The sequence below is a fragment of the Typopeltis vanoorti genome, chromosome 4 (genome assembly GCF_054136105.1).
Source record: "Typopeltis vanoorti isolate ZY-2024b chromosome 4, IOZ_Tvanoo_1.0, whole genome shotgun sequence".
Lineage (NCBI taxonomy): Eukaryota > Metazoa > Arthropoda > Arachnida > Uropygi > Thelyphonidae > Typopeltis > Typopeltis vanoorti.
In genome coordinates, this window is record NC_143552.1 from 18,854,554 (window position 1) to 18,870,254 (window position 15,701).

The 15,701-nt window shown below is 35.5% G+C and overlaps 1 protein-coding gene across 2 annotated transcripts in view; it reads right to left on the minus strand.

Annotated features, from left to right (window-relative positions):
- Positions 1-1,386: 1,386 nt before the first annotated feature.
- The window catches only part of LOC150107140 (homeobox protein Nkx-6.3-like), a 162,641-nt gene continuing 148,326 nt past the window's right edge, over positions 1,387-15,701 (minus strand). For both annotated transcript variants that reach the window (XM_090391020.1, XM_090391019.1), the window contains one exon: positions 1,387-2,622. In XM_090391020.1, the coding sequence (XP_090247146.1) occupies positions 2,479-2,622 (144 nt within the window). In that variant the 3' untranslated portion in view covers positions 1,387-2,478. The remainder of the gene's footprint in view (positions 2,623-15,701) is intronic.

Consider the following 15,701-nt stretch of genomic DNA (forward strand, 5'->3'; position numbering starts at 1 on the left):
AAATTTATTTTTATTTCTCATTATTCGCGTATTTTATACCAGCTTTTTTACTTCTAAAAGTTGATGATAATAAAATTATATTTTGGTAGCCTCCAAGATAAGAATCCGATTTTTTTAACTTCTGAATATCTACGCCATGAATGGTTTTTGCTTAGTAGGGTGAAATCGCATGAAAAATCAATCGGTATATTTTAAACTAAATTGACAAACCAAAATTTTCCTCAGGGAGTTACAGACGGCCATAACTACCATGTAATATTGTGACTCTCTTCCTTAGTAGTGACCTTAATATGCCCTACCAGGACAATTAATAGTTACGTATATAAACTTCCAGTGATATTTTTATGATAATCAGCATTAGTGAAAAGTTTTGTAATTCTCATGGAAACGAGACCAGATGAAACACACACACATTCACTCTCTCTCTCTTTCTCTCTCCACAGATGTTTGGAACCTTCAGAGGAGTTTATTTTTTTTTTCTTTTTACATTTCATGGTTCCAATAAAAGTATAATTCGAATTAAATAAATTTGGTAATCGAATCCGTTTAAAAATGAACAGCGTAACATCTTGAAGTTTATAGGAAACTTCGACCAGAAACAACTGCCACTGGTTTTGCATGATCTGATCGTACAGCATGTACAAAACCAGATCATGTAGAGGCAACCAGTCTCCGAAAGAGGTATCAATTGATAGGAGAAAGAAAAGAAAAACAGCATCCAGTGGGAAATGATTATCCTTTTAACTATACTGCCTCGTGCATTAGCAATTAGTGTCAAAGACTGACAAGATTTTGTACGAGTATTCTGAACAAATATTCCAAACATGCTCTGATTTTCTGATACTGAATGTTTGCCATAGCGTGACTTCGAAATAAGAATTTCATCTCATTTAATTAAATGTTGATTTAAAATTCTGGGTTTTTAAAAAAAAAAATGAAAAAGGTATCTTTTTATTATCCATTAAGGTAACTGTCAGCTGCCTTTATGCGCTTTCTTTTGTCTAAAAGAGAGAGAGAGAGAGAGAGAGGGCGGAAGGATTTGATATTAAGGTCTGAGTAAGTAGCCCGGGTCCAAATTGGGTGAATTAATCCGTACCTTAAAATCTGAATGTCATGTTGGGTCGTAAACCTTAATGACTTGAGAAAATAGGTCACAGACCGAAATTATTAACGGATCAATGTTGTCCAGCGTCTTTTGTTCATTCAGTTTTTACCTTAAAAAAATTGTTTCATTACTCACTGTATACCGCTGCAGCAGTTCATTCTCATTCCATAACCCCCTCCCCCCCCACACACACAAAATTGTTATAAATATAGGCTTCAAAATAACATTTCTTAAGTTTTACGGGGAAAAAAATTATTGTACTTAAAAAAAAGGAAGAAAAGAAAACGTAGTAACAATCCTTAAGAATTTTTTGCTAATTCTATATTTCGTAGAAATAATTTAAAAAACCTCCCATTTTCGTTGAGATGAAGTCTATTCTATGATTAAATGAAGATGACTTTTACCTACTTGTTATATTTACTTACATTAAACAGATTTTTCCCTTTTTTCCTTGATGTATTATTCTTTCAATTTTCATTGTCATTTTTAGTATATTTCAAGACAAAACTTCATTATTGTATTTACATTCTAGGTAAACATTATATTCTGTTTTAAATCGTCTCTATTATAGATTTCGAAACTGAAAGTGGACATAAAATACTTGTCTATATTTATTTCCTTGTAGTGCTACACATATAACTCTCTCTCTCTCTCCCTCAGTAGCTACATCCGTTTCCAATACGTTTTAGTTGCATCTGCCGGACAGCCCCCCGTCTGTTTCTATCCCCGATTATAGTCATTTGTATCTTCTCACGTGCGTTTAGTGTCGCCTGTAACAAAACCTTCGGTTTCGACACCATGCTATTGGTTTTCTAAAAACACCCTCGGCGACCCATTTGCAAACAGAACGCGTCCCTCCACACATTAATGAGGCCGTTTCCTTTGTGGAGAAGCCATTGCAGCCCCGCTAGTCAGCTACGCGTCCGTGAGACCACAGCTATTGTTGAATGGCGAACACCTCTGGTCGGATATAAACGGGCCCTTTGATAGCAATTGGTGGCCCATCCAAGAAACATTCGCATCTTTAGGAGGAATGATAATTCTCGGAGCACTGCTGAGAGTTCGGCGATAAGACCTGTGCTCAACCCCGTCAAAATATCATAAACATTACTTTATGGCTTCATCGAAGGGAAAGGCTTGCGTTTAAGGTGTTACCATGTGTTCGGAATACGCTGAGAGCCTTTGGCATCCTCCTTACTTTTGTGTGACACTCTTTCTAATGTTCTTCTTCGTTTAATGATCTCTAATCGTGTCTTTCTCACATTGTTGCTACTCTATCACAACATCTAATTCCTTCCTTCTTTTTCTCACTTTGTCCACTTTTTTTGGCTTAGTGGTCTGTTGCCATCCAATCACTATAAACTACCGCGTTTCTAAAATTCGCTTTCATCTTTCTTCAAATGTCCCATTTCGTCTTTTTCTTGAAGTTGTATCAAACACTGCTCTTCATCTTTGACTCGTTTGGCTTCTGCTGCATTCCTTTTCCTCCATTTTGTTCGCCGATTCTGGAACCACACCTAATAAAAGAAAAAGAAATATTAACTTACAACGTAATTGTCGACGTTATGCACACAAGAAAATTTAGTTTGTGAAAGATTTAGAGCAAGATCGTACTTAGATTTGTGCATCGCTATGCACAACGAGGTTCAATCACCACAAGTTTATAACTTATTTGGAGTTGCATTAATTTTATCGCCATTTTCGCAATTTTTTTTCTATTCGCTATTAATGTCTAATAATTAACTAATTATTAGACATTAATAGTTTGGAGCTTTTCCAATGCGCACTCTTAAGTCTTATAGCAGTTAGATTTTGGAATTATTATTCAGATATATGTTTCCATCCTTACAAAATATTAAGTTATTTTGTTTTCTCCTGTTTTACATACATGTTTTCTGAAATGTTCTCTAAATTACTAAAACGTTTGATTATAGAAGGGTCATTAGAGCCTCCGGCTCATTCAGTATACACGAGTCCTTTGGTAAAAATCTGGGTTCGAATCCCATCTAGGTGCAAATATTTATCACGGCAGAATCAATTGCAGCTGAGTAAGATGGTCTCAGTCCGTTGGGGAAGAATATTTCTCCCCTAAACCAGCCAGGAGAATATAAGCAGTTTACAATCTGAAAAAGATGTCAATCACCATTTCTTAAAATTATGTCTGAAATCCAATAATACTTAGGTCTTTATTTAATACTTTTGAAACGTATTAAGATTACACTTTGTATTATGATCCAAAGTAAAAACTAAATTGATCGCGCTGAGAAATCTTTGAAAATAAATATACTTCTGAATCTGCGAGATATATCATAAATCCGACCGTTTTCTTTTTAACAGCTGTTACACTTGCCTCATTTAGTATAAGCGCAGGAAGCTGTCCGAATCCACTATTAGCTAAGTTGTTTAATATTTAGATTTAGAATTTCTCAACGTATGACGTCACTGTCACATTGAAGTGACAGGGTACAAAAACTTCTGCACACTGAAAAAAAAAAGTAGGTGTAGATGAAACCCTTTGGTCGGAAAAACCTGGACTTGATTCCCGTCCATGACGTGATGAACCTTTATCTAATCTCTTCCAACTAAAGGTAAGTTAGCTGGTCTCATACGGAGGTGAAGGGTTTTTCTCCCGGAAACTCGGGTTTTTCGTCCCTCAGAACAGTCAAAACGGTCCCGTGAACACACTTCTACAGAATACCTCTCTCTCCCAACGTCAGGCTCTGCGACAAGAGTGGGTTAGGATCGCCGCGTAAGGTTGCATCATGCAAAAAGGCTGACCCCAAATAGATGGGATAAGACACAAGAGGAAAAAGAATAGTCTATTTTCAAAATACAGACAGCAGGATCTGGAATCTGCGCAAATATCTTCCCGTGACGCATTACTATGAATATATCCCTTCTCCCGATCTTCGTAGAAAAACACAAAAGTAAAATTATGATATCAACGCTAGATGATTGTTTTAAAAGCGTATACGTCCTTTGGTGTAAATTCTGTTGTCATTGTAGGTCCTCGACGGGACCGTGATGTTTCGAACTTATAAATGCTTGCAATAGCTTACCAACATGAACTACTTTTTTGTATTCTGATATACGTAAAACATTGTGATAATGCTTCCAATCCTGTAATGCTAGTCCTCCAGAAAAACGTAAGATTTTGAGAGCGGATAAATAAGTTTTATCCTTTCTGAAACCCAGGTTTTTAACCCTGCAACACCGAAAACTCGACCATAGAATTCCCGCTGTTTCAGACAGTAACATGCCATTTCTAAATGTTCAGACTAAATAGTTCTGCCTACTCCCTTTAGCGAATAAAAGGCGTCAGAGCATTTAGTTATTAAGAATTATTTTTTACGTAAATATATTTCATAAATGCAGTGGAGTGGGAACTGATTCAAAATGTCTGAAAAATGAACCACTGAATTTGCATGCGCTCTGGCACAGAGACCAATGGAAAAAGTATCCGTTCTTTAAATTAAATTTATTTATTAGCATGCTTTAGGGATTCTAGAAAGACTGAAATTTAAAAATTTTACCACAGAAATGTTGGCTGGCTGTATTTTTGAATGCACTGCTCAGCATGTTTGAAATGCATTTTATACAATTCACAAACAAGTTGTCTAATGTGTCTTATTTCCCAAAAGAAAGTATTCGTTTAGTGTTTATTTGACTCCTAATTTTTGCAAATCGGTTGATCCTTCGTTATCGTTGTAGTTCAGCGCATTTCTAACTTTGACTTAAACGAAATTTGATGCAAGAATATGGCAGATAGCTGCCACCATCTTGGGGTTTCTAATCAGTAGAATAGGAAAGCAACGGCGCTGGAACAGTTGCTAAGGCCGCTGGTGTTTTTGGCAACCCTTGCAATGTTTTTATTTATTTATTTACTGATTGATACTAAAGCAATGGATGAGAATTCAAAAGTGTTCGCATACAATAAATTTAGTTTAATCCTTTATTCAAGTGTGAGCAAACAAAGTTTGCGCCTGAAAATATCTTCAGGACTGGGGTAAGGTAGTACAACACCGGGCACCTCGTTGCAAATGTGGACCAAGCTAACATCACTCCTATCTCAGTATATCCCATAATGCAAACACATCTCCTTGCAGATATGTATAATGTTATGCATTAAGGGAAGGCAACTACCCAGACTAGTTTCGATCTTTATTGAGGTCTCTTCAGTTGGAGCTAGGCCCACAAGTGGAGATACCAGGCAGAAGCAATGGCGAAGTCATCTTTACCTATAGGAGTTGCCAAAAGGTGTGTCACCTTTTTATTAAATTACTCTGGATTTAGAGAAAGATGATGAAAGTTTATTTTTCACTTGCTTAGACTATAATAAATTTAGTTTAATTCTTTGTTTAATCCCAAAACGTTGTTTGCTCACACTTGGATAAAGGATTAAACTAAATTTATTATAGTCTAACCAAGTGAAAAATAAACTTTCAACATCTTCACATACAAGTAGATTAGTCATGAATATACTTGAAGCTTACAATTACACTTGGATTAAGACATGAATATACAATGATCCGAGTATCAGAAGAGCGCTAGGTTACAGGATATTGTAAGAGTTATTGAAATTGGTACACTAGAAGAGATTCGTAAATACGAGTGTTTTTTATCACATAAAAAAAATCTTGGTACGAATTTTGCGAAGGATCCAAAGATCCCGAACATCTAGCTATGCTACATTTCCTATTCGCAACCAGGACTGAACAGCCTCCGTAGCTCAATCAGTATAGACGAAGCTCTTTGGTCAGAAAGACCTGGGTTCTATTCTCGTCAGTGACGCGAGGAATCTTTATCTGGTCTCTTTCGACGAAAGGTGAGTTAGCCGGTCTCATACGGAGGTTGAGGGTTTTTCATTCCCCAGAACAGGCAAACCGGTCCGGTGAACACACATGGATTAGTCATGAATACATTCCAGCCATACTTTGTGGGCAATGCCTGCAAAGTCACCTACGGTCGGAAACGACTGAAAGGAAGGAAAAAACCAGGAACTAAGATTATTTCTTCCATGATCTTTTTTTTTCCTCGTTGCGAGCTGCCGACTGCATTATGGAAGTTACCACGAAATTACTCAGACACTTTTTTTTTAAATTGGCACTTGAATCCAGGAATTCTAGAGGCTGTAAAGGATGATCAAATTTGTTGCATGTTCTTCGAACATTTTACAGTTCTTAATCTGCAAAAAGTTTTTAATCTGCACTTAATTTGCCAATTAACTGAATCTGAAAGATTCTTTCCGACTCAAAATCGGTTCATCAATATCTTTCGATAATCAACATCACTACACTGTAAGACATGACAAAGCATCCTTAGAAGTTGGAGTTTCTCTAGGCTGCATCGATATCGGAACACAAGTGTTTTAATAATACAACTTTCTTTTACATCATCTGTAAAAATAAAATTTGCTATGCCTTTTATTTTATGGCAAATTTCCAAGTTTAAAAATGTCCTTTTTGAAAGGAAGATTTTCAATATTTGATTTCGCAGTTTCAAGGAGTTAGATATTTTAGAATTTCTCAAAAATACAATAGAGACATCTACGGTACCTAAATTTGGATGCAGTGGCTAATAAGTTCATGGAATTGCATTGTAGATTTACGTATGGGGTTTAAACATTTTTAATGCAATCATTTGCGATTTCGTGTATATTATTAATCGGCTAAGAGGAAAAATGAAGGCTTAAGTGAAACTTTTGAAACAGCCCAGAAGCATGCAGACTAGTTAGCAACATTAAGCCTAAGCAGTTTCCATCAGCATTGCGCTTATTTATTTATTTTTTTTTTCTGACTTGATATTTTTCACAATCTACTAGATCAGTGAAAGTAACATCACTCGATGTTAATTCATCGAAATTTAACACTGACTTCTTTTTATTTTATTATATTATATATTAGATGCCAAATGAATCTCAGCATTATCGTCATACGAAATATTTCTTTTGTATACATTACAGATTAGAACAAATGCATTAAATTTTTTATTTAAAGAAAACATGCAGTCAAAAAATGGCGAATCTTTTCTGAATAAATAGGAATAATAAGAAAAAATAACAATGAAACTATTCTACGTGGGCTGTTCAATATGTAATAAAACTAATTTTACTGTGGCGAAACCACTCAACACAATATTAATTTCTGTGGAATAAAGAAATGTTGCTGTATGTATTAACAAAAGAGGTTGATAGATGGCGTACATGGGCTGATGTGCCAGAGTGTCACGTGACTAAACGCAAGTGCTCATCGGCGCGCCTACGAGGTGCGACCAGTCTTTGAAATGGAAACGTCCTTGGAACAGCGTCATGCGATTAAATTCGTGTGCGTTTGCAAAAATCGGCATCGGACACTTTTAACATGATACGCGAAGCTTTCCACAATGAAGCAATGTCGAGGGCAATTTTTTTCGCTGGCATAAAACTTTTAAGGAAGGAAGGCAAAATGTGGAAGATCTTGAACGTGATGGAACACCTTTAACGTCCATCACAGAGACAATGATCAACACAGCAGCGATTATCATCAAGCACGTCAAAAGGAAGCGTCCATTGCTGAAGAATGGCTTCTTATTGCACCACGATAATGCAAGGCCACATATTGCTGGTTGTGTAGTGGGCGGTTTGCAGAAGAACAACACAGATATCCTACCACACCCTCCATACAGTCCTGATCTCGCACCGTGCGATTTCTGGCTGTTTCCTCAGCTCAAGAAACCACTAAGAGGCCGCCATTTCGAAAGCAACAAAGCGTGTGTAAAAGCTGCGGAGGCGTTTTTGAAAGAACTCTCAAAAAACGGACTCTCACGTGTGTTTAAGAAGTGGACGCAACGTTGGGACAAATGAATCGCGTCTCACAGTAGTTACTTCGAAAAAGACCATGTAAATGATGACGATTAAAGGTAATCTGTTTTCTGTATAAATATAGTCTTATTACTTATTGAACAGCCTACGTATAAACCTCAATCCATATAAAATAAAGTTAGTACAAATTAAGTATCATCAATAATAATATTGGAAGGCAAATTAAATCCGTTTTGGAGGTTCCGACCAAGTGCTGAACCAATTCGTAACCTGAACAGATTGGAAAAGGAATAATAAAGTATATTTATTCACAAATGAAAATAGCAGTCGACTTGAGCAGCAGGAAGAATTATGAAAAAATCATATTTTTAAAAAATCATTTAATTACATCAAGTAGTGCAAGTAAAGGAATGAAATCAATATAAGGAATGAAACTGGATAGAATAGTAGTTGCAATTGTCATTATTATTAAAGAACATTATTATTAAGTCCACAGTAATAACTTTTAATTAATAATTAAGGTGCAGATATTTCATACTAAAACTAATAGTACATCTTCAGTGTTACAAACAGATAGGAATATTACAAGAAAACGAACATTCGGTGGATCACTGTTAAAATACATTGTTGTCGCGAGCTAAGAAATGAAAGAAATTAATAAATAATTAATATTTAAGATAATTGGTTTTTTAATGATTACATAAAATAAAAGTCTCCCAGATCTTTGAGAGAGAGAGAGAGAGAGAAAGTCATTTCGATTTAAATTCGGTCGGTGTAAAAAAGCTTCACAACTTTCTTTAAAGAGGCGAACGTTCATATTTGAACCTGCATCTATGAAGGCGAATAGCTTTATCCCACTGGATATTATGTGTAATGGTAATACTGTGTTGTGCTAGACCAGACTTCTGAGGTTTGTTGTAATCAATATACTATTGATGTTCTTTAATTCTTTTTTCCACAGAACGGCCAGTTTGTCCAAAATAAGAAACATCGCATTCACGTGGTATTTGGTAAACGCCAGCCAAAGATAGAGATGACAGTTTATCTTTTGTAGAAGGCAATAAGGAAGACATTTTGTTAATAGGAATATACGTGGGAATCAATTGGTACTTTTTTAAAATTCTACCTATAGGTTCTGAGATTCCTGGAATGTAGGGGATTGGAACTCTGCGGATTGTTGAAGAAACCTTAGGTATTAGAACATAAGATTCAATTATCTGTTGGATTTGATTAGGGTGGTAATTATTAGATTCCATTAACTTTTTAATGATGAAAAGTTCTTGTTGTAAGATTTCTGGGGAAGAGCAAACTTTATGTGCTCAATTAATTAGAGATTTAAGAATGCCAAATTTTTGAGATATTCAATTATCCAACAGATAATTGAATCTTATGTTTCAATACCTAAGCTTTCTTCAACAATCCGCAGAGTTCCAATCCCCTACATTCCAGGAATCTCAGAACCTATAGGTAGAATTTTAAAAAAGTACCAATTGATTCCCACGTATGTTCCTATCAAACAAAATTTCTGTGTTCTTTAATAATTATACTATGCCACAGGTTTCTCTAAAAATAAAAATTGTCATTATATTTACATACCGCAAGAGTATATTAAATATTTTAAGTGTCTGTCAAAATGTAGTCATTCGTCAGAGGGTGTTGGATATTATGCTTTGCTATTCTACTGTTGTCTTCCGCTCATCAGCAGTTTCGTGTGACTTCCACTCTTCGTGATAATAAATTAAGTCAGCATTGGATATTTCTTTATTTTGCTATGTTTTGTATGAATGGTTATCCCTCCATTGAAATTTTTTTCGCTGGTTAATAGACACTTACTGTCTTTTCTAACACGAAGTATGGCTCTTTAATTATAGATGACAATCCTGGTAAAAAGGTGTTAAACTAACAATAAGCAGAAAAAGTGTTATTTGTTGTGTTTGCGCATTGGTCCGAGAGTAATAGTGCATTTATAATGGAGATGGGAATTGCAGCTTTTAATGCTAATGAAAGACTATCGTATTTCTGATTTGTATTTTTACGGAACAGTACTGGTGTTTAAAATTATCTAGTGTTTCGAGACATTAGAAATTCAAAATGCATATACAAATTTTGTGCACGATTTTCTATCATGAAAATCATTTTTTTACGTTGTTTAATTCTGAAGGAGGATGAGGGAAGGTATTCTTCCTGAACAAGCTGTCTTCGATGCAGCAGTGTTTGTTTGAAGGTGCTTCGCTGTGTCTTCGAAGCGCTAAAGAAATCTGAGCGTTAGTTGCCGGTCATGTTCATCCTTGCTGACAGCATCGCCCACCAAAGCCCATGTGTATCTTCCACTTCGCCGTGCTTTCCGTCATCACGTACGTCCAGCTGTCATAGTCCGCTACTCCTTCAGCGGCAGTAACCTGTGATTTACGACCAGGATTTTGATAACCGAAATCACTGTCTTTAAGGTGGGTTCAAGAAACGCCGCTTGCTTTTAGCGATAGCTGACGTCTGCCTATTTTGTCGAAGATATCGCGAAGGTGGTTGCTTGGTGCAGAGACGGCAGAATGTCAGATCTACTTTTGAGGGGATCTACGCAAAGCAATGGTGTGAAATGGTTTTCATGCAAAAAAGAAACCTTGAATTATTATGCCGCTACTGTAGACACACCATCTTGTTTCGCGCAGAGGTGGCGCGCGAGACTGCCAAATCATGAATATCTATTGCTGTAAGTTTCTTTTAAAACCTGAATATCTCACAGCTGCGTGTGTGTAGAGTTCTCGTTATAGCCTTCAAAGGTTTTTGCTGATGTGGCCATCATTTCACATTCTTCCGTTTCTTCTTTTTCTCTTGATGCATTTGAGAAGATTTTGGCATAGTTGCTCAAAGAGGTCTTTTTTTTACAGACATGCTTAATTTCATTATTCGTGAACAGAACAAGTACTACCATATGAGTAGTTTTTAGTTTGATTTCCTTGGAATATTTAAGTTACAAAAGAGACATGGGGGGGGGTATCGTTAAGCGTATTGCTGTTATCCATGCAGTCATTTTTCTTTTATATTGGCTTTTTTACTTCTCTTTAATCAGCACCAATTATAACTGTAAATACGCTCTACTGTCTGTATTTGAAGGTGATTACAAGTCCGCGAATCCATATCCATACATCGGCTTAGATGTTAACAGCTGGCTTAGATGTTTTCGAATTGAATGAGTAGCTAATCTTCTCTGCACCAAAAATGGAAGACTTTTTTTTCCCGATTCTGAAGTCATTTGTCTTCTGAAACACAGGTAACTGGATTCAACTCATAGCCTGGATCAGAAGTCAGCTTTGTACTTTAGACTACCTTCTCGTTCATCTTCACAATGGATGCAGAGTGACTAGTTATTTGGTATTATGAGTGAGAGAGAGAATATATATATACATATATATACATTTTATAGTGCATTCGTTTGCAATTTCCTTATTTCCATTTGAATCTCATTAAAGCCAACAGTAAAGGGTTTTAGATGTATCGGATTAAATATCCTTTTTGAAGCCGTATTTAAATGATACACAGCGATGTAACTGCTTAATTTGTTTAAGTATCAAAAGTAGATAAAAACATGGAATTTTAATAACAACCAATTTTGATCTATAATTTATTTAGTAAAAATACTAAAATCTATTAAAAATAATAAAATCAATTAGCAAATGTATTTGGCTCATCTTATGGTTTATGACGGGGGAACTTTCAGTTTCAGAAAAACATTTTGGAGAGCATCGCCCTCTACTCTGGACCATAGGTATAGAAACTATGACCCATTTGAAAATTCTCTTCCAAAAAGAAATTTTAAAAAATAAAATTTCTAACCGATGCACATAAAATATCAAACGCTCTGTTCTTAAATAATGAAAATATAGTTAACAATATCCAGATATATTTAGAAAAAAAATTAATATCTATTAAGTCATAATTTTAAAAAAAATTTTTTTTCATTGAAAATTGAACTGTGCTATGGACCGTGTCCATGGTTTTTCGGCTCTAGTGAAAATTATAAAATAATAATTGGCTACAAAATTAATTTGAAAGAAATGATCCCTAGTTGAAAAAGTTGGCAACTAACTTAGGCAGGGAAAAGAAAAAAAAACAAAACCTTTTGGGGATGAAGAATGAAGCACTCCTGTGGATAACCTTGAGTTTGATGTTTGCATTTCTGTGCTCTTAAAAGAAAAGCAATCCTGTTGGTTCCTGCTTCTGTTAACCAATAAAGTACCACATGCTGGATGAACCACCATCTGTTCAAATGTTAGTTATTAACTTTACCTTGCGATAAATTTTATGTTATTTGTTGTGTTAGCCAGTTCCTCAATACAATGAGCGCGCGCGCACACACAAAGAATTAATAACACTTTAGAGGGTAATAACGAAAGTCAACTGCTATTTCGGAAAAATGTGTTCGTGTGCTTTTGTGTAATTTTAAGCATCACAAGTTCACATTTGGTGATCTGGCAGAGAAAATGTACTCCATAAGCTACTGATCTTAGAATATGACCAGAGTGGCCTAAGATTCTAAGTAACAGTATCTGCAGTTTCTTGAAGGCTGATTAGCTCGTCTTCTTCAAACTAGAGCATCTTTTTCTAGAGGCAAGCAGCCACATTCGATCCCATAAGTGAATTTTCATGGAAGAGTTGCGACCAACAAATCTTAGTTGCGTTTTAAGCTGCGTGTGCAAGAGAGAGAGAGAGAGAGAAATCTTTTGCTTCCAGGTTTGAATGACACGGGTCTATAAAAGTACCATTCAGAATTACACCAGTCTGTCATCGCAATAACACATAGCTTTAGGTAATAGATATTAAGATCAATGTGAAACCATTGTGTCCGGTTCGACTTAACTGTATTTAAAAGCTAGACAAGTTCTTTTACATGGGATTATGTAATTTCATTTTTCATACTGAATTCAAAATCTACGATATAGTAAGAATTCTGCTTTTCCTCAAAAGTCTCCTTTAAGACAATGATGAAACCTGTGAGAAAGCATGATAGGAACAACCGATCGAATGCTTTATCTCTTCTCTAGTGTTGCAGATTATCCTATTCCAACTTTATTTAGATTTGCAAGAAACAACATTTTATTTAATCCTTTAAAAATCAGCCGTAACCACTTCGATGCTTGTTTTTAAGCACATTTTTGTAGGTTACAAAAAAACGTGGGTGCTTGTCGAACGTTTATCAGATACAAAACAGAAGGTCATTCTTTATTTGATGCAACCTTGCTGGCAGAATTCTCTCTTTTGAAGACGGCGATTTTTAACATTATTTTTGATATCCATTTGATCGTGAATTGCCAAATACTCTAATCTCCTGCTAGAGGGATTATCATCATAATGGGTCACAGGGAAGATTCTAATCTTAAGGGAGGAATGGCGATAGGATGGAAAGTATCACTTTGTACGAATGGCGGGGGAGGTTTCGGAACATAACAAAGGATGAGTTAGCATTAGAAAAGGAGCGGATGTCATCATCTTCGAATTCTAGGCGAACTGAATTTTAGGACCAAAACTGTTAGGGAAAGTAAGGAACTGTAGATGATCGTTTTGGCTATGCGGCCAGACGGAGATATTATCAGTGCACGTTACTTCAGATCTGCCATTTCCTCGTGACTTCCGTAGATTTGCTTCGATTTGAACATTTCAACTAGGAATTTTATTTTTTTTATTCAATACATCGCAATTATTCAATCGTAGCCTCTTTTTTGCTACTGTTCTTCGTTTTGCTCATATTTTAACTACTTAAGGATTTCTAATAGGCATTCTTTAATCAACCTATTACTTCCTTCACGGATTATCGAAAGTCAAAAGTACAGTCATTCAAATCCATTACAAATCAATTGTTTGCGATATATCATGTTGTGAGAAAAGAAAAAAAAAAGTGTAGCTTGAACTTGAAGAATTCAAGCTATATTAAGAGGATTATGAGCATTCGTTTCCTTAACATTTTTCCGCGTGTATGCAAATATTCCATTCATTTGCCACTGCTGAAAACACCATTCGGATGCGGTTTTCAATATTATCTTCGTCGGTGTTCAACTAAAAAATGAAAACTTTTTGCCATTCAGAAGCGGAAGGAAATTGAAGATGTGCCCTCAGGGCAGGTTGTAGAGTGTTGCATAACTTGGTTGTTGGGTTCAACCAAATTTGCTGCTCAAATTGGTCCACGAGTGGGGGAAGGGGTCCTTAGTCATGATGTTCGGCATTTTACAAATATTTCACGAGCCGTCATTCTTCTGTCATTTTTTTTTTTACTAAATTACACACAATAGCCATATCACTCTTGATTTTTGGCAGTGGAAGAAGGCATTCAGGACTTTCAAATCTTGACAAATGCTCTTCCATCACTAAAAGGGCGGAACCACTCTAATTCTTTCACGGCTCCTTGAACTCATAAACGAATCTATTTATATTATTCCATCATGGCTTCCGTTACCCTTTATATATATATATATATATATATATATATATTATTCGAAAATAATAGCCTACATGTTTAAAAACCGTTTCATTTTTGTCGGCGCAAGCAATAAGTGGTCCAGGCATGTCGTTGGTGCACCTAGCCACTGAATAAATTCTGGTATCTTTTACCACAGAGGCAGTTAATTTCAATGCATTTTTGTTCGACCTCATGTGTAGCTGGTCTGCGACAGATAGAGCTTTGACCAGTGTCTTTTTGACGCATCACTTTGGCACGTTTTAGCTAGATACTCTAGTAACTTGATCATTCGATACATTTAAAAGTAGTTCCGCACATAAAATTTCTATCACCAGAGCAAAGTTTTGTAGTAACTGCAACTATTTTTTTAGTAAAAGAAGTAATTTCTAGGAACTGTATATGCCAAAAATATTTTCAACAGAACATAAACAGACATACCAGCCAAGGCACATACGCAGTTGGAATTCTAAACATGCATCTGGTGAAACTATCGAAAATACTTTTTAGTGTTTAAGTCGTGGTAAAGAAAAAGATTGACCATCTCCACTCATGATAGAACCGACGGACAGCTGTAGTCATTTTACTGGGAAAATAAATAAATATAACAAGAAATGAATTCATTGGTAAGTTTATAAGTTTGTAAATACATGTTTTGTAGCCGTTGAAATCATTTATATTCACCTTGTATAATGCCAACGCCTCTCGTGCACATCAAACTCCCTCATTAGGAATTTGAGTCAAGTGTTGTCCCATTACTTTGTGAATGTGTTAAAAGGAAATGACGTCAGCAACTACAACAAGACGCAGTTATTTTGATAATTTTATTAATGAAGGTTCTCCTTCGCCAATTAGGATGCTGTGATCTGGTCACGAGAATATGTTTTTCATAACTTCAGATTGTGATAAGGAAGAAAGAAAACGTGCTGATTGGGAGGTCTTTTAAAGGTTTTTCATAAATAAATAAATCTGGGAGTGTTCATGTTTTTTGGCTATAATGTTTTACCGTTTTATGTTGAGCGGAGTTTAATGGGTGAGCGGATATAAACTTGCTCGCAGTTGTACGTAATAACTTAACCTTTAACGATATTAAATGATTATTACCATATGATATTTCTTCTGCCATCCCCTTCCCCAAGATCACTAAAGGAATCATCAGATGTGAAATGTTTGAATCTCATGTGAATGCAAACAATTCTTCATAAAAGAATTCTTTCTCTGATATAATTAGTTTTAATTATCGAAAGCAAATTACATCTTAAAAATAAAATTAATGATCGTTCTTAATTAAAAGATTACAATGAAACTTTTAAGCTTAGGTAAGTTATTCACATTTTTCTAATTTTTTTTAT